The sequence below is a fragment of the Lonchura striata genome, chromosome 1 (assembly GCF_046129695.1).
Source record: "Lonchura striata isolate bLonStr1 chromosome 1, bLonStr1.mat, whole genome shotgun sequence".
Lineage (NCBI taxonomy): Eukaryota > Metazoa > Chordata > Aves > Passeriformes > Estrildidae > Lonchura > Lonchura striata.
The window spans coordinates 122253975-122275277 of record NC_134603.1 but is presented as its reverse complement, the minus strand read 5'-3'; the positions used below and the strand labels follow the sequence as shown (position 1 = coordinate 122275277).

The following is a 21303-nucleotide window of genomic DNA, read 5'->3' as shown; positions in this document are numbered from 1 at the left end:
TTCCACTTATCACATCCTTTCAAGGGCACCACACTGCACTCACAGGAGTCATCTTTCTCAGAACTGACATTCTTGTCTCCCTGCTGCTGCCCAGACAGGGAAGTAAGAGCATTAACTTCTCAACTTCTTTGTGGTAGCCCAGTGGGTTTGGCTCTGGTTCAAGCTCTGCAGTCTCCTTGCAGGGCAATGATGGTTTTAATCAATGGCAAGCTGGCTTTCCTAAACAAAGTACTGTTTCTTTGGAAAGCAAGATCTTCATGGTGAAAATGTAAAAATAGGAGCAGGTTGTATAGGCATATAGCTTACATGCTATATGTATAGCTTACATGCTATATGTATAGCTTACTGAGCCAGCATCCACTGGGGATCTGGATAAAATCTGTAATGTTTAGGTTATTTTTTTAAATCCCTGTCTCTTGACTAATAGTTCCATATATTGTAGACAGCATGAGTCACTTCCTTCTTAACTCATTGAGGCCATTGTATGTCATATTAAGCTCATTATCTTGTTGGGCTATTTCCTCTGTGGGTGAGATGTCAAAATACTGGCTACCTACATAGTCAGTGTGAGAAATCTCTATTAATATAGACTCTTCCTTCCATAGTTACAATTCTTGAAAAAGTTCATTCAATGAGCCCAGATAAACCTATAAAGCTGCATGCAGCTTTGTAACAAATGACGTAGTAAGCTGAATATTCCACATTTCCAGAGCATGAGTCTTAGCCGCTCTAAAGTATGGGGAGTATTGATAACCAAAACAAAGTACAGTTGTTAATCTATAATTATGTACAGATATGGTTGAGGCTGATGAAATAAATTATTCCTTAATTTATTCTGAAATTGAATAGCTAACAGAAGAATGGATACAGGAAATAGATACAGAGAGATATTGACTTTACCTAATTTTGAATATCTTATAGTAAAGCTTCTGTTTCTACCAGAGCCATCGAGTTTTCCTGTATGATCCATAAATGACCTACAAGAAGGCAATTCAAGCTCATCTATTTTATCCTCTCATAGAAGAGGATGAATCACTGTCTGGAGGTTTCTATTTTTCTCCTTTGTTTAGAAAGCAAGGACATGTTACAATTTTAGATTAGACACCTGCTATGCATCCATCCATCCATCCATCCTCTTCTTAAATGTCTATTTGTTAGAAAAATAGTGTGTTAATTCTGTTGTCAAAAAAATACAATCATCATTGACAAAATAACAGGATCATTGCCAATATTTTGCAAATATCAGGATAAGTATTATGATTTAATTTTCATTTGCCTACATGCCAGATGTTATCATGGATACACATTGATCTATGCTACATGTGATAACAGTACTGATTGACAGACACTTCAGGCAGGAAAATTCATGTGTTGTATCCCCAGAGGGAACAAGAGGTATTCAGAAATCAATCCAGTGCAGTTTCCTTGAGCAAGCCCTCTCTGCAGATGAAGCAGCTCCTGGCAGCCCTGTGGGGGCTGGTGTTCTGTGGGGACCTGGTGTTCCTCTTCCAGCACAGCAGCAGCAGTGGCTGTAGTGTGCAGTTCTGCTCTCACCTGCTCCACTTAGTCCTCATGCTTCTTCTCTCTTGTCCCTGTGCTACTACTTTGGTCATGAATATTAAGAATAGAGGAGAGGATCATGAACTTGGCCAGGAAAATGTCATTAATAACCTTGACAAGTATGGAGATGGATTGGGAAGGATAAAGGAGAGAGTGGGAGGAAAGGAAGTCAAGACAATAAATAGGCTAGACCTGCTGTTACCATGTTAATCCCTACAGGGTTATTTGAGGGAATTGCTGTAGTAGTTCATACTCTGCCTAGATTCTTTCCTCATTTCTGCACTACTTCCATGATACTGACATTGTATTTGTAACACAATGCCTATTTATTATAGTTGACAAAAATAAGGAATCAAAATACTATTTCAGACATATTGAATACAAAAGTGGATAGGAAATACACAAGTTAATGCATTAAGTGGTAGAATTGCCTGACAACACAGAATCTCTTAATCCACTCACTATTTTTTAATTGAAGATGACTGTGTAATTGCATATCACTTAATTTGACCTCCAGTTGTTGTTCCAAAATAGACAATAGTTTATTATATTTATACACCACAAGAGGCTTACAGCAACTATTATTTTTAATAATAGTCTCACTAGTGCCTTCCTGATTATACACTATTTCACCTTTGGCTCTTGTATTGTTTGGTTCACTACATTGTTTTGAGAAAAATAATCATGATGAACACAGAAAAATCTTTTTGAGGAGGATTTAGAAAGGAGATCTAGCATTTAAGGGAGATTATATTTCCATTTGCTGCAGGTAAATTATATTTTTATCTGTGGAGGAATGGACTGAATACATACGTGTTCAGAAATAAGTGCTGGTTGCTGAGATGCTAATAAATAATCAATCACATCAATTTAGAGAAGTGTAAATATTACAATTTTAATAACTTTAACATTAGACCATGTACTTCGGAAGTCTTCCTAAATAAACAGTTTCTTTTGCTGTGGATTATCTGCAATAATAGGTGTGAACAGTGGTGATGGAAGTGCAACCAGGCTCTCCAGAACAGGATCCCAGTGTAGATAAGTCTGCTGTCTAACCATTTATGTTGTTGACAGCTGCTCAGTCATAATTTTTAGAGGTAAAGGTGGTTATAAATAAACAAAAAAATTCCAAGTAGTAAAAAGCAAAACTATAGATATTAACCCTTTAAAAAAACACATGTTGGGGTTTTTTGTTTGTTTTTGTTGGTGTTGTTGTTGTTTTTTATTAACAGTGTCCAGTTTACTGAATGACAATTCACCTCGAAAGGAAATTTGTTTTCTGCTGGAAACAAGAGACTGTTGTGTTGGGGTGGGGAAGAGGCAAAGCAGAGAGCAGCAGCATCCCAGTAGCTGTGCAATCCAATTTCTCCCCTAGCCCCTGGCCACATGTTGTGGATTTTCCTGGCCCTGCTCAGCTCTGCAACCTCTGTTCACGTAATATTCACTGGGAGCCTTCCTGTGGAAGAGAGGGCTTCTTAGGAAGATGGGTTTTGTGAGATCAGGTTGGCAAACACCACTCCTCATGCATTGTGCTTGGCTTTGTGTTCAAGCATGTTTTCTGCTTGGAGCTTGTTTCCTCCCACTGTTTCAGCAGCACAGAAGATTTTAATGGCAGCTTGCAGAGCCGTGGCAATGGGAGGCACGGACTGGTGGGATTGTGGTATGGCAAAGGCCTTTGGCTGACTGGCCTCCAGCACCATTTCCCCTCTGTGCCCTGTGTCTTGCTAAGAGATGGTTTCTTTGACGTGTTCTGAGTGCATCGTGGGAAGAGCTCCGTGGGAGAAGACTAGGAAAAACCCAATAGCTTCAAGATTCCTGCTCTGTGTGTCATCTTCACCACGTGTTTGCAATTGAGCAAACATAATCTGTCTGGCAGATAACCCAGTGTGCCATGCCTGCAAGGAAACAGGCCTCTCTTTGACCTATGACTGTATCTATGTGCAGAGCTAAGTGTATTTAGTTAGAGATCAGTCATGGATTTGTCATAGTTCCTCATCATGGAGAAATCTCCATTTCAGCTGTGGTGTCATCCAAAGAGACATGCCTGTGTTCTTCCTTCCCCCCCACACTTGTATCCTTCTGCGGGCAGAGCAGCAAGCCAAGGATGTGCTGCCTGATCTCCCCTCCTGCCAGCCACGGTCAGGCATGGTGGCAGCTCAGGGAGAGGAGCCACCACTCCCACAGTGTCTCTTCCCACCACGTTGGAGCTGGCACAGACAAGCAGGGCAGCAGGCAGGGTTCCCCCACCACTTGCTTCCAGCAAGTCCTCTGTGCTGCCCACACGACTGCAAGAGGAATTATACCACATGTACAAAACCAAAAGCTTTTCATACTTCAATTTGTTCTTTCCTGTGCCCGAGGCCTTTGTTAGCAAACAAGACGCCAGTATTTGGGAGGAGAGACAATGGTGTGGTTCAGCTCATGCTGAGGAGGCACACTGGAAATGGTGCAACAGTTGTTGCCCTCTTCCTCCCTGCTCCACCCCTAAACTTTATTATTCTGGTTCAGTGACATTTATTTGTCTCTAAATACCCAATTTCCTGTACAGCACATCTGTTTTACAAAGAGACTAGTAAACTAAAACTATATGTTTTTTAGTTTTTTACTAAAACTTTATATTTTAGGTAGAAATTCTGTGGTCTGAAAACACAGATAACCCATATTCGCCTTCCAGCCTTCCCTGGCTTCACATTCAGTGACAACCAGCAATAGCATTCTTAGCCACTGGCCTTCTCCTATTTAGCTGCCGGGTAACTCACTAGGTTGATAAAGATATGCTCTTTGAATGAGTTGACACCATGTGCAGCCAATTTTGTACTAGGAGAAAGAAAGCAGATAAAGGAAGAGCATTGGGTTTAGTCTGTGGCATCAGGAACTGATTGCAGCTGAGAATTTGTCATTGCTGAAGTTTGCATTGTATTTAGAGAAGGAAGTGGTTGTATGTGTGGTCCAGCTTGTCTGAGCTTTGCAGCACCACATAGACACCAAACCTGTTGGGGCTTTGGTTAAGCTCCTTAAGAGGACACAGTCACTGCTGGCCTTCTGTGCATGTCCTGTGTCTGAAACAAATCCCCCTGAACAACTGTCTAAACAGGGCCCAGGCAAGGCAGATACCCAGGGGATCAATAAAATTTCATATAGGATAAACACTAAATACTGCTCTGCCTTAGTCATATGAACCAGCTTGGCTGAGTTTTCCTCCCTCAAGTCTATTAAGTTTAATGCTTTTGTGCGAACACTGAGAGTTTTCATTATATATGTCTGTATGTCTGATCCCAGGATGACACTCTGATATTCCAAAAATAGTTTATTAAATTGAAATTCCAAGGTGTATCATCATAAGCCTGTCACTTCAGTATCAAATCTGCCATGTTATGTAAAAAATATTGGTTATATAATGGGATTTTTATCAGTCTAGTGACATAAGTGCAAATATTAGAGCATTATTAGGAAACCGACCTCTCTCCGACTTTGGATGTGTTATGCTGAAAGTTAGAGAAAAAGTAGCTTATGTGTATGTGGGGGATTTAAATGCTGTAGTTTCAGAGGTGTCTGACAACCCAGAGCTAGTTTGGGGGTTTTCTTTCTGATAAATATAAGTACATTTTAAATGGCATTGAGGAAAGAAACTGAAATGTGATAAGAACTTTTAGCAACTCCAAGGCCTTTACTTTCCAAGGTTTCCAATAGCAAACTGAAGCTATTGCTGCTGGCTAAAAGTAGTATTTCTTACCTCTTGAAACACATGGAGAAAGAGCTGGGCAGCTATAGTCTGCCTTATCTGCTGGCAGGCAGAAAAAGCTAGCAGAAACTGGGATTCACTACAAGAGGACATATGGAAGAGCAGCAGGGATTTCCTGCTGGCAGAGCGATGTTCATGCATGCATCCCCAGCCAGTTGTCACCAGTGGTCGGATAACAGTGCCAAGCCCTGGGGAAAGGCTGAATGGGCAGCAACTGCTCAGGGAGCAGAGGGTTTGTGTGGAAGTCCTCTCTTCTGGGGACTTGGAAGCTTTGAAGTATGGGAGCGTGTAAAAAGTACTGTCGTGAGTTACCTGAAAAAGAAAGGACTAAATGTTCTATACATAAAAGTAAGTGCATCGTTTTATGAGGGAGAAACTGATTTTGCTGGTTGCACATCTTCTTGAAAACCCTAAGTAGGCTACTCCCTGAAATTGCACAGCCTGATGTTACTGATGGACAACCATCTGTCCTCATGGGCTTTCAAATCAGCAGAGCATCACTTCTACTAAGCACAGGCAGTCTGTGTAGTGGAGGGGTTAGTAAGTGAATTAGATGAACCTTCTGACTTTTCAGCCTGAGGTAAAAGCAGACTGAAAAAAAAAACAGATGCAAGGTCAACTTCGCAAGTTAATATAAGTGAATTAAATACTTCAATTTCACATATTTTCTGGGTTAGTTGAAGAGGGGCAGACTGTAAAAGGCTGATGTGGCCTTTAGTGTCTCCAGTTCAAATAGGCAGTTTTCCCAGTAGCACTGCCAACTCCCCACTCTGCTCTATCCCAGCACTTTGAGCATCAGGCACACCTTTACACTTAAATCTCTCAGTGCTCTGCCAAGCAGGTAACTCCTATCCTCCTCTGGTGGGGAATTGGAATACATAGTAAAGGAGTAGAAGAGGGGAGCTGGAGGGAAGGAAACCAGTGGGGAGGGGGCACTGAATGTGCTCCTCAGTGAATGCTCAGTATCAGACATTTGTGTCCTGTGACACGGAACTACCTGCCTGTAAAAAAGTGGATAACATGTCCAAATACTGAAAGCTGTTACTGGTCAGGGTCCCCATGCCTCCTATCCCTGGGCTTTAACTGAAAACAGTTCTCCTCAAAATCTATAGATGTAGGAAACCAGAGCAAGGACAGCCACCCTTGCCACCTTGAAGACCCTGTTCTGCAAACAGGTCTGTGCATATGGGCCTCCTGCATCTGTGTGAAGCTCCCCTGCTGCCTTCACTGAAGTGCTGCACAGGGCTCCAGGGCTTCCAAGCCCTTATCGTCCCAGCTGGGCTTTCAGCTTACCCTGGCAGCAAGCTACCTCAGTGCTACCAAGTACACACTGACAAAATGCTTAAACCATGGCATAAAAGTGCTATTAGTGCTTGGAGTACTGCTGGATTTTTTCCCTTGCACAGGATAAGAAAAAAAAAAAAAAAAAAAAAAAAAAAAGAGAGGGAGAAATATTTTTTTGCCCTGTAAGATTAAACAATCAGCGTGGTTTTAAGGGCTTAATCTGCTAGTATGCAGACTGCTGGCTGATAAGTCTCCAAGTCTGAGTGTAATTGGATGCAGCATCGGATTCGCTTGTGTGGGCTTTCCAGGGGCTTTTTGTTTGTTTGTTCATTTTTTAACACACTGCAGAGTTGAAGAGCTCTGTCCCTGGAAATGCCTCTGTGGGCGAAGCTGTAAAGCTGTGTGCCCCCCAGCCGCTATTTTGGCAGCACCTATCTGGAGACCCCCACTGGGGGGGCACAGTGGGGGAGGCTGCTCAGTGTATGAATTCGTGCTATTGTTCGAGGCACACATCTGCCTCAAGAAACTGCACGGCACAGGCCGTTACTTATTCAGATGCAGAAGCTCCTTCCGTCCCACAAGACGGCCCATCCAAGTCACATGCCAGAGGTCTCAGCAGAATGGGCTGCAGCTGCTTCAAATCTGCTGTCTAACATCAGAAGCAGTTGGACAAACTGTACCGTGCTGACTACAGCCAGGCTCCCCGGCGCCGAGGAAGACAGGGAAAAGATTTGGGATCCCAGCGCTATGTTCTCAGAGGACCTGTGGCTGGAAAATGAGAAAAACTGTGCTGTTGTTCACAAGTCAAAGCGAGGAAGGAAGCGCCAAGAGCTCCTGGCTGTGGCCCTGGGGGTGAAGGTGGGAGTCAAGGGGGCACTTTTGTGGCAACCTCTGAAACTCTTTGCCTATTCACAGATCACCTCCCTGGTCAGAAGAGCAGCCTTAACTCAGAACGATAACCATTTCAACTATGAAAAAGCACACAATTTTAAGGTAAGCACAGCTTGCTATTATTTTCAGCTAAAAAGTCCTGTTGAGATGCCTCACATTTCATTTTTTGTTGTGATGAAGTTTTGTTGTGATGCACCTATTTATACTAGCTCTAAGAAAAGTGTTGAAAAATTAATTTTTCTTTCTATTTTAAGTTCCATTAACTGATTTCTTGGTATGCTGTTATATAGGTTCCTAATCCAAATAATGGTTTTCCTGCTAACTGTAGTACTTGACTGGCAATTTAACTCTTTTTCACAGACTCAGGTTTTTTTTTTAATTCAGAAACAAAGTACTTCATATTTATTGTCTTCATCTTAAGTGTATCTACTTTTAAATAAGAAAAAGGCCCCTTTTCAAAATCCAGCTATTATCAGAAGGATTTTACTGGCAAAGATTTTGCACCATTTCTGATTCCAGAAGAAGTTGAGAGAGCTGATATGCTCCTAACAATAAAGCAAAGCACAGTGGTGGGTATTGTCTCCCAGCTTTTGTTCCCCCACTATATGCTAAGGAAATGTTCTCAGAGTCCCACTGAGCTATAGGATCTGAGCTTGTGTTTGCTGGACAACTAAAACAAATCACTGATCAAACACAGGGATGTTTAAATGGATCTTCTCTCTGCTGTCTATATGTACAAAATCAGATTCTTACGGATTTTTTCCTGAGTGCTGTCTCTGTCAGACTGCAGCAGGGAAGTGACTCAGCTTTGGAAACGGACCTTCCAGGCAGCTTGTATTAAAATGTTTTGCCAAAAGGACTGTGCTGGTTTCAGAGCTTGCCAGCCAGATACCATAGCTAATGCTGTCAAATTGTATTTTGATGCTTATCGGGATGAGCATCGAGAATAAGAGGCAGTAACAAGACAAGAAAGAAACATATATCAGCTTTGGAACATCAGTTTAGTTAATGCTTCTTGAGGATGCTGATCTCGGTCACTGTCAGAATAGCTCAACTCATTAGCAGAACAAGAATTTTCTGATATTCATCTAGGGCCTGTCAAAAAAGGAGAAGCAGTGATCAAAATCATTTCAATTATCAAAAAAGTTTCACTTCTTATTTTTCTACATACTCTTCTGTGCAGACATTGCTAACCTCTGCAATGCTTCTGCTGTCATTGGCAAATCAATAATTTAATATTAGTGAACAAAGCAAATAATGGCATCCCTATTCTCATTCCCCTTCCTTGACCCTGTCTACAGGAAAGTCAATATTTATCTCTCTGATCAGACTGAAGGAAATGGGGGAAACAGTCTGTGGTTTTTTGCTTGATTAAGCCAACTTTCATTCTTTCTGGGTTTTGTCCTCATTATCATATTAATATCAAAACTATTTTAGTTTAACTAGAAAATATTTTCTCATGACTGAGACTTCTTTCCACTCTGACCCATGCATTCTTTCCTCTTCAAAATTTCCCATTTTGGCTTTGATTTATAATTGGACCTGTGCCCAGTTAACTTTGCGTTTGCACAATCTAGCTGTTGTACAGTTTCTGTTCCTTTCTGTTTCAAAAGAGTCATAGTTTAACTGGAAAGCCACATGATTAAAATAGATATGTATTCAAAGACTTGACAGAAGAAAATAATTGTTCTATCCTAGTAAAGGCAATAGCAGACCTTGGGGAAGAAACATTTTTTAAATAATTGTCCAGAAAGGTCAATCAAAAGTGTTACATTTGTTTAATGGACAAATATGTTCACTATGAAAATACAGTTACTTTCCCAAAGGAATTTATTAGAACATATCCAGTTGTTGAACTAAAAATATGGATAGTATACTCAGAACAGAACATTTAAATTTAAAACATGGCTCAAGGCTAATATCCTTTATATGTGTCATATTCATTACATAAAAGGGTTAAGAAATCATTTTAAAAAGAAGGAATGGCTTTTTGGGTGTTGGGGCAAGATGCTTGATGGGTTTTGACAGCACTCAGGCTGTGATGATACGGGGTTTATCTGAAGGAAAATGCTATTTTGAAGACATTTAAAAAGTTGTCTTCCCTGTTTTTAGGTGAATGCTGATGTGTGTTATATCATTCATCTCAGTTTCTAGGGATAAAGGTTATATGTCACAGTGTCCCTCGCAATCTTGTCATAGGCAACTCTTCATGAACAAACAGGCACTCATTTGCTTTTGTCCTTTAACCATGAAGAATCAAAAAACTGAAGGGCACATTTCTAGCAAAACTGATGGGATTTTTGTATGTCTTATATCAAAGATCTTACTTACTGCAAGAGAATGAACAAAAGGAAGAAATAGGTACAAGGCACAAATTCAGAGCAAGGACAGCTCTTCCTCCATCCTTGCCAGGCTAATACAAAAATTAAAAAGCAGCACTGAAGTTTGGAGCATGAGGGCACCAGGTTTATGCTCTTCTGAGCATCCATGCTTTCTCATTCAACCTCCCTTCCAAATTTCAAAACACTCAAGGCAAGTGGGCAAAAAAAGATTTAGTATCCAGACTGATTTGTTAAGCTGTGTTCATCTTGAGCACACCACGCAGTCACATGAATTTAGGTTTGGAGCTGGCGTCTGTCTGGCGGGACAGCTTTGCCTAAGCCAGTGTAGACATACCATAACTCAGGAAAGAGAATAAATCTCCAAAGCCCTGTTTAGAGAAACACGGAAGTATTTCTCTAGCTAAGTGGGTGTCAGCCTAACTGTATCCCAAATTCCTCTAGTGTCTTGTTCTTGTTTGGATCCAGCAGCCTTTTTTGGATGTGCTTTACCTGCCAGCTTCAGTGGGGTCCCAGCTGGTGGTGAGGTCAACCTCGTGCCTGAGGGCAGCAGCATGGGGTTTGAGGGTGCTCCACACTCTTTTTTCTAGGCTGGGAATTCATGAGAGGGCTTATGTGTTACTTTAAGTGAGCAAATACGGCTGAATAATGTGCATTTACCACAATACTGTGCCTGTTTGCCACCATAGCATGGGCAAATCCCATTTGCAGGTGGGCTAGTGGAGTAAAGGCAGCTGATTCCAGACAAGTCAGGAGATCTGCTGGGAGAGAGGGGTCTCCAGGATAAATTTCCCTTTGTGTTAAGCACTGCAGATAATACTGCTTCTGAGAGACAAAGGGTTTGAGGGAAACATTTTTACAAACATCACAAAGATCATGTGCATTAATTTAAACAAAAATAACAGCAGAGTCAGCTTTTCTTCCCTTCAAACGGCTCAGGTGCAGCAGGAGTCCACAAAAGAGTCTAAATGTGTCTGTATTCAGACAAAAGTCTGGAAAAAACTTATTTTCTTGGAAAGCAAATGAAAAGTCTTCAGACCCAGTCACATAAAACCAAAATTGTCTCAGAAACAAGACTGTATAATGTCAATTAAAAACAACAACAAAAAAACAAAAGCATTTCAATTCAAGACAATTGTTTTTGTTCATTTCTGCAGTATTGCTCACAGCATTATTTTGGTTTGCCACTGTACTGGCATTCCTGTACTTTGGTCTGAGTTTCCCCCTCTGTGGAGATGACTCAGATGCAAGCTGGAAATGAGAAAGGTAGCACCTGCAGGGGGAATGCTGCCATTTGAAAGCAAGGGGACTCAGGGGGCAAAGGGGAGAGAACAGGAAGGCAACAAGAAGAAACATGCAGGGTAGTGCTGTGTGAGATTGTCCAGCAGAGAAGAGACAGTGAATGTAAGAAGAGAATTTTCATTGGAAGAGGATGAAAGACTGAACAATAAAAGTACAGTGTATAGTCTCAAACATCAGGGGGTTGGCTTATTTTAAGAAATAGTTCCCTGTAAATTCTTTTTAAAAGTTTGAATTATGTGTCAACTGTAGCTCAGATAGCTAAGTCTATGCTGTGTGTAGACAGAGAGGTCTACTGAGACTTCAGGACGGGGTAGGAACCAGCAATAAATAGTTCCAGATCATAGTTCCAAAAAACCTATGCCCAGTCTGTTTGTAATGAATGTGGTTACAAAGGATGAGGCAAAAACTAAAACTCCATCTCAAAAAGCTGTGACCTGCTGTTTCCTCTCCCCGTTTGAAACAGAGATGAGGCAAATCTTGCAGGGAAAATTCCCATTTTACTATTTACCATGAAAAGATATTGTATTCCTAAGAATAGGCTTCCTCCATTATTTCTTTAAAATTGATTACAAGCCTTAAGAGACTTAGTTCAAAACTGCATCTTAAGGGAATTTTTGCACCTTCATCTAGAAACTTTAGAAGTTCTCTCTTTTTTCAGTTAGTTTCCCTGTTTCAACTTGGCCAGAAACCACAAGACTAGCTTTTCACAGAGTATTTCAGCTGGAGACTTGCCATTTGAGCTAAAATGCGGATCCGTGAAAAATTGAAGTGAATGAATAAAGAGAACTCAACCTTTGAGGGCAACCAAGCTGAATGGAACAAGGGAAGGATGCGCTGTCAGCACTTCTCAATTGGAGCCCTCAGTCAGCATTGATGACTTTCCAATTAATGGCAGGAAAGATCAAGGAATAATCAGCTGCCATTTTCAAAATAAGCCTCAGCCGGATCAGTTGAAATAAGCTTTATGTAAAGTGAGCAAGTAGGCCCCAAATATCCTAGCAACTGCAAGGGACTTTATTTGCGAAATGCTGCATTTTTAAAAGTCCTGGCTGAGCTCTTACAACCCCTTCTCACAAGGTTAGCTTTTGTAAACTGCTGCAAAGCAGAAGACACAGCTAGTTATCTTCCTACAGCAGATGATTTTCACCCACAATTAAGTGCAGGTGCAGACCTACTAATTATGTGGCTTTCAGTCTATAAATGACAAAGATTCAGGCATAATTAGTTTTATATGTATTTTTGTATCCACTGAAGGTCACATAGTGCATGTGACTGAAACTCAGGTCATCAGCTGTTACATACAGCCATTTACCCCTGCAAAAAGCCATGTCTGAAATTCATGCTACCCACTCTGCAAAATGAAATGAAATGAAATGAAATGGGAAAGAAGTATGGGGCTATATCTATCTCAAACTGTATTGCAAAGTCTTGTTTCACAGAGACGTGTTTTTCTGAGAGGTAAAATACCATGTCAAAACAAGTCCAAAATTCCAGTTTTGATCTTTCACTGTCAAAAGGGAGGAAGAACTACTATTGCTTTAAGTTTATGAACACGATTACTTAACTGTGAGTAGTTGGTCAGGAGCCATTTATGGTCAGGCTCACATTTTTATCTCAAAGTCAGGAAGAGAAGACTGTATTAAAATCACAGTACTTCATCTTTCTGGATTCAAGAGTACAGGCTTCTGTCAGTGTGATCCTGCAGACCAATGAGGCAAAAACATTAGCATGCAAAATGCTTGGCCTAAAACTTTACAGTTTATCTGAAAAAGGCCAGTGACTGTTTTTGCACTCTATGAAAAGCAAAGAGCAGCTTTTCCCATCCCAGGGGTGGAAGTGGCCTTTCAGCCATCCACCCAACTGGTAAACAAGGGCAGAGAGAAGGAAAGGATGCATTGGCAGCCAGAGTGTTCATGATTTATATTTTGTTAAGCTCAATTAAGTCTCTGGCCAGAACTAGCTCATACCATGCCCATTCACAGGGGCATAGACCTCCCTATTTACTCTTCATTTCAATGAAAATTAAATGCTTACTTTACCAGAATACACGTCTTAAATAAAAAGATCTTCTGCTGTAGCCTTTGGAAAAGCAGTGGCGGAAGCAGCAGTAGTGTGCAAAACATGGCTGGGGAGATGTGGGCTCTGTCAGCACACAAATAATTTTATTCTTCTTTATTTACTTATGTGTGGACTCCAACAAAATGAAGTTTGATCTGCTGAAAAAGACTCTATTGACATCTTCTCCCTATGTGAGTTCAAATTATTTACTAGACTGCGGAAGGGTGCTTTCATCTACAGTTATTTGGATTATTAGTTTCACTTTTTTTTCTCCTGCTTTCCTCCCCTCTGCTATAGCTAGAATGTCAGCAGGCAAAAATTATTTGTCTTCAGTGTCATCCACAGCCTCGTTCTCTGCTATGTTAAGCCTATTGAAAGATAAACTTCAAGATCAAAGCAAATTTCTGTTCCCATGGTTTATTTCATCTAGACGTTGGAAGGATGTGGGCACTGTGTGCTGAAGATTTACTCCTACTGAGTCTTCTGTTGTTTATCCATTTCAGTTGCTCCATCTGTCAGACCATCTGCCTTCCAGTGACCCCATTTCTTTCCCCCACCCCCATTTGTATTACAGGTCCATACGTTTCGAGGTCCGCACTGGTGTGAGTACTGCGCCAACTTCATGTGGGGTCTCATCGCTCAGGGAGTGAGGTGTTCAGGTAGCACTTCAGCATTTTCTGTCATTCTCTTGAAATGCTCAGACATCTGTCCCACCCCAGCCTGCACTCCCTGCAGGAGTGGAGGGCTGGGATTTCTTTAAAGAACAAAGCAGGAAATCCTCCCATATAAGTTAGAGCATTTTCATTTGCCTCGTTAGCTGGTTCAGAAATGAAGCCATCAGCCCTTGGTTGCTGAGTTACATCCTCTGCTAGTACTTAATCCTGCATGCATTCAAACTTGTTCTTTGTGATTAAGTTATCCCTGATGTTTTTATGTCTTAAGATGCAAGCACTGGAAATGGCAAAGCCAGCCAGCAACGAGGCTTCATAACTCCTTTTTTTGCTACCAATCGCTGGGAAGTGCCTTTGTCTTCAAAAAAGACTGCCACCTGCTTCCCATAAAAATACCATGCATTGCTGCAAGCCTGAAGTATCCCACCTCAAGATAAAAACAAAAACCATGACCTTAATTTTCCAAGAGGGATTAGTTTTCTGGTGCTTGTATTGGCATTTTAATAGTGCCTTAATTATTTTAAATTTGTTTGTTCTTTTGTGGAAAAAATTTATCCTGCAAAAATACAATAATCATCACATCATGTGCTTTTGGATTCAGCAAGTGAATTAGTATTTGGTGCATTACAAATGGATTTTCATAACTTCTTTCTCCAGTACTGAAATCACTTCAAAAAAAATGTTTGTCTGACCTCTTCCTGCCCTGACCTCCAGGCATTCCTGATCTCAGACTGGCACCAAACACATCCAACCCTGACATCTGCCTTTCATAGATAGAGGAGATAGTTGTTACCTAAAATTAATTTAGATCACAGTTTGAAGGATCAAAATAGCTTTTACAAATGCATAGTTTTAATAAGTGCAGTCTCAGCTACTGCTGCATCTTGTCTGTCTGTAGGTGAATAGTGGTAACAGTAAAGAATATGAGAAGGACATTAAAAAAGAGGAATAGTAATTTGCTTTTCAAGCTATTTGATCTTAAATACAAGTGTGCAAAACCTGACCTCACTAATGCAGAGCACTGTATTTGTTCACATACATAAAATATTAAACTTATGAAAAGGCATATTTATTTAGTAGGAAACATAATACTATCCCTCATAAAATTACCAGCATTTAACTCTAACTAAACAGATGCATTTAAATTTAACTTCACATGCCTGCAGAACAGCACTGAACACAATGCAGGCAGGATCCTATTTGCAGCTTCTCACTTTTGTTTATATTTCACAAACAATGAATTATGCATTAATAACTGTACAGAGAAACACATAAAATCCTACCCAATTCCATTAAATGTTTAGGTGTCCTTATGATTTTGCTTGATTAATATTTTATAGAGTATAATATTGAAACATGCTGCAAGTTATACTCCTGTTTACATTTTTAATAGCCTAATGTTAAATTAACTCAAAGGGTTATCAGTGATGAGCGTGACTGGGAAGGAATCAGAGTTAGATAATGCAACTCATAGTAGTGGTGTTTGCTTTACTGAAGTTTATAAATTCATATGGCTGAATACTTGAATCTATTAGAAAAATTCCATTTGTAGAGGTGAAGCAGTGACGGCTTAACAGAAACCTCCCTGTTCAACTGAGGGCAGTATTTGGTTCTGGAGTAAGACAGCAAGAACTATTTGTAAAATGAATCACTTTTATACATCGTGCCTTTCACAGCATTTTTTGTGCCAAAGCTGACCTACAGGCTAAGCCACAGGGGACACTTAGTCAACAGTGAAGTGATGAGCCAGGGATGGGGAGTCTGCTGATGTGGCAGAGCAAGCCAAAAAGTGACACTGCAGGAATGTGGAAGGGGGAGTGAGGCATGCTGTCTCAGTTGGAGTGCCCAGGTGAATCTTAGGTTCTCTGGCTGTGATCAGTGCTAAGCCACAGGACAGCCAGCAACAGACAGTTGTTACTGTGCCAATTTTAAATATTGCTAATCTAAAATACCCACAATTTAAGTCTCACGTGTTTAAATGCAAAACCTTGAGCTATATGTCCAGTAATGAACTGATCCAGACGGCACCAGCAGTCTCCTTCAGCTCAAAGGAGTGTAAGGAAAATCTGGAGTTTTTAAAGCTTTTTGACAACCCTGCTAGAATTTACTTGTCCCACTATGAGATTTTTACACATTTTCATGCTCATCCTTCTCATCTCCACATTATTGTCTTTCCTGACTGATAGGGAAATTGTGCCCCTTGCTTGATGTGGACCAGGGAAATAAATTGCTAGACATGACCTATCAGCATTAGCATTAATTAATGAATGAGCTAATGTGGCTAACTCTGCTTGCAGACTGCGGGTTGAACGTACACAAGCAGTGCTCCAAATACGTGCCCAACGACTGCCAGCCAGACCTCAAGAGGATAAAGCGAGTTTACTGCTGCGACCTCACCACGCTGGTGAAGGCCCACAACACCCAGAGGCCCATGGTGGTGGATTCCTGCATCCGGGAGATTGAAGCAAGAGGTTTGTGTGCTTGGGAGAGCAGCAGACACAGCGAAATGAGGATGACTTGAATTACATGCTAAGCTAGAACACAGTGCTGTGCTCGTGCACACTGAGGACAGGATGAGAAAATGGGTTTTTAAGTGTAGGTGATACATTGCTTTGCATTAGCTAGTAAAATTAAATCATGGCATTGCTTAATGCAATTCCCTGAAGTGCTTTCTGAAAACATGTCAAAACATGTATTATGTTACACTTCTGAAAGGGGTGAACTTTAAAGTGAACTTTTAAGTTCATGTTTATGTGTCTTTTTTCATTAGTTTATTTTAACATACCTAGGGACACATCCCATTTCAGAGCAATCAGTTTAAATCAAATCCATTTTTAATAACCTTTATGGACATTGTGGGCAGGAGAGCACGAGTGACTGGAAGTGACTTGGACAAGTGAGGTCAGGGGCTATGGTGTTTTGTGGCAGGACACATGATGCTTGGTTACTGACTGATGGATCCTGTGGCACAGGCAGCATGTCACAGCCAAAACTCAAGCTTGTGACAGGCTTTTAGTAAATGGATGTGTGCCAGATTGAAGGAAAAACATACCCCCTTCAATAATCATGTATCCCCTCTGTAATATTCATGTAGTTTTCCTTTGGATAGCAAATGTGCATGTTGTGCTGCCCAATAAGGCAAATTTTCCCGTTAGTCACAGCTTCAGCACAGGAATCTAATAATGTTGAATTTATGGCATCCCAGTAATCTGCATAGCAACACACTGATACTAGTCATAGGGATTTCAAACCCACGCATCATCTACTGAATTGACTCAAAGACTTACTAGTAAATCCCTTGCACTGCTCTGTAAAGCTCTAGCAGGATTATATCATCATTGCAGGGACAAATGGAAAGAATAGTATGGACTAAGACAGAGGAGCTTTACTCTGATGACATAGCAGGAAGCTACATTGCATTTGAGATCTAATCACTTACTTGTACATTTATTGATTAAGATAAAATCTGCTGCCTGCTGTTTTTAAAACATGTTTATATTTCTTTCCTTAATTGCCATAGAGTTATGAAAGATTTTGATTTTGTTCTTAAGAAGACAAAGAACATTGGAACTTACAAGTAGGTTAGCACAGTGCATAGTTACAATAACTGATTTGGGGATTGAAATTAATAATGTGTGTGTAACTTGGCTTGCTCTGCTGAGCTGCCCTGCATTTCATGTTGGTGTGGAGCAACGGGGCAAGAGTTGTGCAAGGGAGCAGATTTCTTGTGGCGAAGGAACTGTAGAAGGGATGTACTGATGTGGAGAAAAACTGTATGCATCACATCTATCAACTATGTATAAGTAAAAACCGACAGCAAAACAGGAATGGAATTGTGCTCATAAGGAAAGGCAGTCTTTTACTTGCATTGCTATTTATCATTAGGCAACTGGTAAAAGGAAGAGAGACCTCTAAAGCTTTATTAATTATAGCCAAATCCAGGAAAATCTCCTACATAAAACGAATAAATCATAATAACATCACATGACTCACCATTAGCAAATTGCAGTATTTTTCTCTAACATAATCAAATCAACCATGTACCTAACAAAATGAGAAAGTATAAATTCCAAAATGCTTTAATCCTTTAAAAAAATTTTTTTACATCATCTTGATCTTTCCTTAACTGCTCCAGTTTCACATTACAAATAACATTTTGCAATGCTTAGTAAGTCTGCTGTTCTTGCTTTATTGTTCTTAAGCCTAACTATCTGTTTGTTACTGAAGCTAAGTTAACAAGAACTTTCTGTTTCAGGTTTAAAGTCCGAGGGCCTCTATAGAGTTTCAGGCTTCACTGAGCACATTGAAGACGTGAAAATGGCCTTTGATCGAGGTACACCATTTTTTAATCTTGTACAGTTTTAATCTAAGCTTTCAGTTCTAGGACATTTCAGATCTTTCGGGGTTTATATATGCACCGTGGTAATGAAATGGACATATATGCATATAACCTGTCTTTTCTGAGTTTAAAGTGATCTGTAATCCTTTTCATAGGAAGAAATTATGTTTCATAGTTGGAAGGAATAATTAAATGTGAAATATTGGTGTTTAAGTGGGGGACTGGATGATTGCTCAACCTAGCAGCACAGCCTTGGTCCTAATTCAAGTGTGAGCATAGATGATACCAGGGGAAAGTCATTAGTCCTGTCTTTAATAGACTCAGCACTTTACAATACAATAATCTATTTATGAGTTTAAGGACCATGAATTCCAACTGGGAAGTCCTTCTGCCTGTAGCCTTGTAGAAAGCACTGCACCACTGTGCACGTGATTGCATCTGAACAACAGATGAGAGGGGCATTGAGGACATCAGATGTATAGCATATTGAAACACCAACAATTAAAACACTGCCTGATTACCTTCCTCATAGCCCTTCTGAATTGATTGAGCTGATTATGTTGGTTCTGGTTGTGCACACAGTCTTTGGACACAGGACTAACTTTAAGTGTGTGTGTAAGTGAGCAACAGGGTAGGGCCTCCATTAATAGAGAATACCTTTCAAGTACATTTGAGAAGTTACATATATATTCTTCTAATTTCCCATAGATAGTGGTTCCTTCCTACTTAATTTTTTTCAGTTATTTCCTCTGCCATGGTAGGGAATAGGGTCAGACACAGTCCTGTGATCACAAATCCATGGGTATGAGGCAGGTCCAGGTCAAGCCAGAGAGTCAGCTTGTGGGTCTGGGTAGTGACCAGAAGGGTGGATGGCCCCACACCAGCATGGTGCAGCTGGAGACAGCTGTGATGTCACTCAGGCAGGGACGAAGGGCAGGAGATGTGGGGACTCCAGGGGAGGCTACACAGGCCAGCAAAGTCTGTAAGTGGTGCATCTTACACTTGCTGTGCCTGCATATTTCTTGTTTGGAGGCAGTTTGTTATGCAGACATCTCCATAAAGGCCAGCTAGGAATTTCCAAACTAGCTGTTTTCATCCTGAAATATCCTTTAAAAAAAATACATATTTTAAAATATGTTGGATGCTGTGAACATATGCCTACACACACATAGGTCAGCCATTCTTTGGGCCAGAGAGAGGCACAGTGATATGACTGCTATCATGGCAAGGTAGTGTTCCAAATGTGCCACATGAAGCAATGATCCTGGGAGGCTCACAGTCCTCACAGGTGCCATTCTGCACCCTGCAGGTAGATCTGGCCTGGCAAACTTTTTCCTTTGTGTTAATTTTTCTTTAAGTGTAACAACCTGGATGAAACCCAGAAGGAGAGGCACGAGTTGTAGAGGGAAGAGTTGGAAGAAAGCACATTTAAATTTATGTCTGAGCATGTCTTCAACACTGCTGCAGCTGTAGTTCCTTTGCAAATGCTTTGAACCACTGGAGCCACTTCAGTTTATTGTCTATTTATTAAGTATACTCCTGGCATAATTGATGGCAATACACACTTGGATTAAACCCACAGCAAGGAAGAAAATATGATTTAAAAAGGCAGCAGCACCTAGATACAGGAAGAGGAAGGTGACTAGCAGTACTGGATTTCCAAAGGAAAAAAAGCATGGATGAACATGAAAGCAGAGAAAGCAAGATCAGAGTTTGTATACAAAGGCCACTGTGCAGAAATAGACCAAAATCTGTGTCTTCATTTTTATTTAAAGTTTCATGAGGGGAAAGGGCTAAGAAAGGAAAGAGTGTTGCCATTAATAAAAAGGCATGAATAAAAGCAGGATAATAAAGAACATAATCTTGTTATGGGCTAGACAACTAGAGTATTGCCAGGATCAGAAGCTGACAGCATTCAATACTTTCCTGTGTTGAAAATGTTTTCTCCCTGAACTGGGGTGGAAAAGCAAGAAGAGTTGAGAGTTTTTACATGAAAGGATTTAAAGAAAAACAAAATAGTTTTTTTTTTTTATCTGACTTGTGGGCTGTGCAGCTTGAAAGTGGTTGTCACCTGGCAGGAGTTTGAATTGGCAAGATACTTCCAACCTGAGAGCTCAGGGGTTGCTTCCCTGTCAGATCCTTACAGAGACAAGGATGCCACCCTCTCTTTTGTATCCCAGCCCCACAGGTAGGAACACGCTCCTTTTCTGTTGCCCTCTTAACTCTTCTAGTACTAGAAGCCAGAGCAGCTTGGAGTGAATGATCTCAAGAATGAGGATTATCCCAGTTCTCTGTCCCAGGTGAAGGAGCTGAGAGAGAAAGAATCTGAGTGCCAAGTGGGAAGTGTTGTCTTCAATACCACCTGGAAATTTTCTGTTCAAATTTAATTGTCTGTCCAAAAAGTGAAGTTTGTGAGGGTTTTACAGAATTCATATTTCCACATTCACTAAAGGAAAGAAACTTGGGAGAAAAAAGTAAATTACAGGAAAATTAAAGTTACAGGAAATTAACTTTTTTTGGGGGGAGAGGATAGTCAAAGGAGATGCTGAGAGCAGGAGTATGAACCAGAGAAGAGAACTCTTTATTCTAATTGATAGTCTTGGCACACTACTGGAGGATGTACACTGGCCAGGAATAAATTTCATTTAACAATTTAAGGACCATTTTTTACCATCTGAAAGCAAGGCTTTCTAACAACCTTCTAATAAGAGCAGGGATAAAAAACATTAGCTAGTTTTATAAATGAAAGTTGTAGGGTTGGTAAGAAGGTTCCTGCAGTGGCAGAACACTGCACTTCAGCATTCTAGTGATCCCTACCTGCCCTTAGTTTCTGAGTCAGTACTCAGGCACCTGGATAAATTCCAGAATACTTTCACATCTCCAGAAATACAGCATTGAGTAAAAGGGCTTGAAAACAGACAGGCAAGGAGTCCTCCCATTTTAATGCACAGGATGCATCCTTCAAATAATGCCATCAAGTGTTCTGGATCCAAGTTCCTCATCAAGCCACAGGGGCCAGAAGACAGCAGGATACAGGAGGATGAGGCATAGGAGCTGACTTGGCTGTGGGGGACCTCTCCTGCTGATCTCATGTGCAGCTGAAGGGGTGCAATGAAG

General features: G+C 40.7%; 1 protein-coding gene across 1 annotated transcript in view; it reads left to right on the top strand.

The window, feature by feature from the left end:
• CHN2 (chimerin 2) overlaps nucleotides 1–21303 on the top strand; it is a 158384-nt gene that overhangs the window by 127175 nt on the left and 9906 nt on the right. The window contains exons 7-10 of the mRNA XM_021538178.3: nucleotides 7502–7579; nucleotides 13751–13835; nucleotides 16145–16318; nucleotides 18103–18180. Of these exons, the coding sequence (XP_021393853.1) occupies nucleotides 7502–7579; nucleotides 13751–13835; nucleotides 16145–16318; nucleotides 18103–18180 (415 nt within the window). The remainder of the gene's footprint in view (nucleotides 1–7501; nucleotides 7580–13750; nucleotides 13836–16144; nucleotides 16319–18102; nucleotides 18181–21303) is intronic.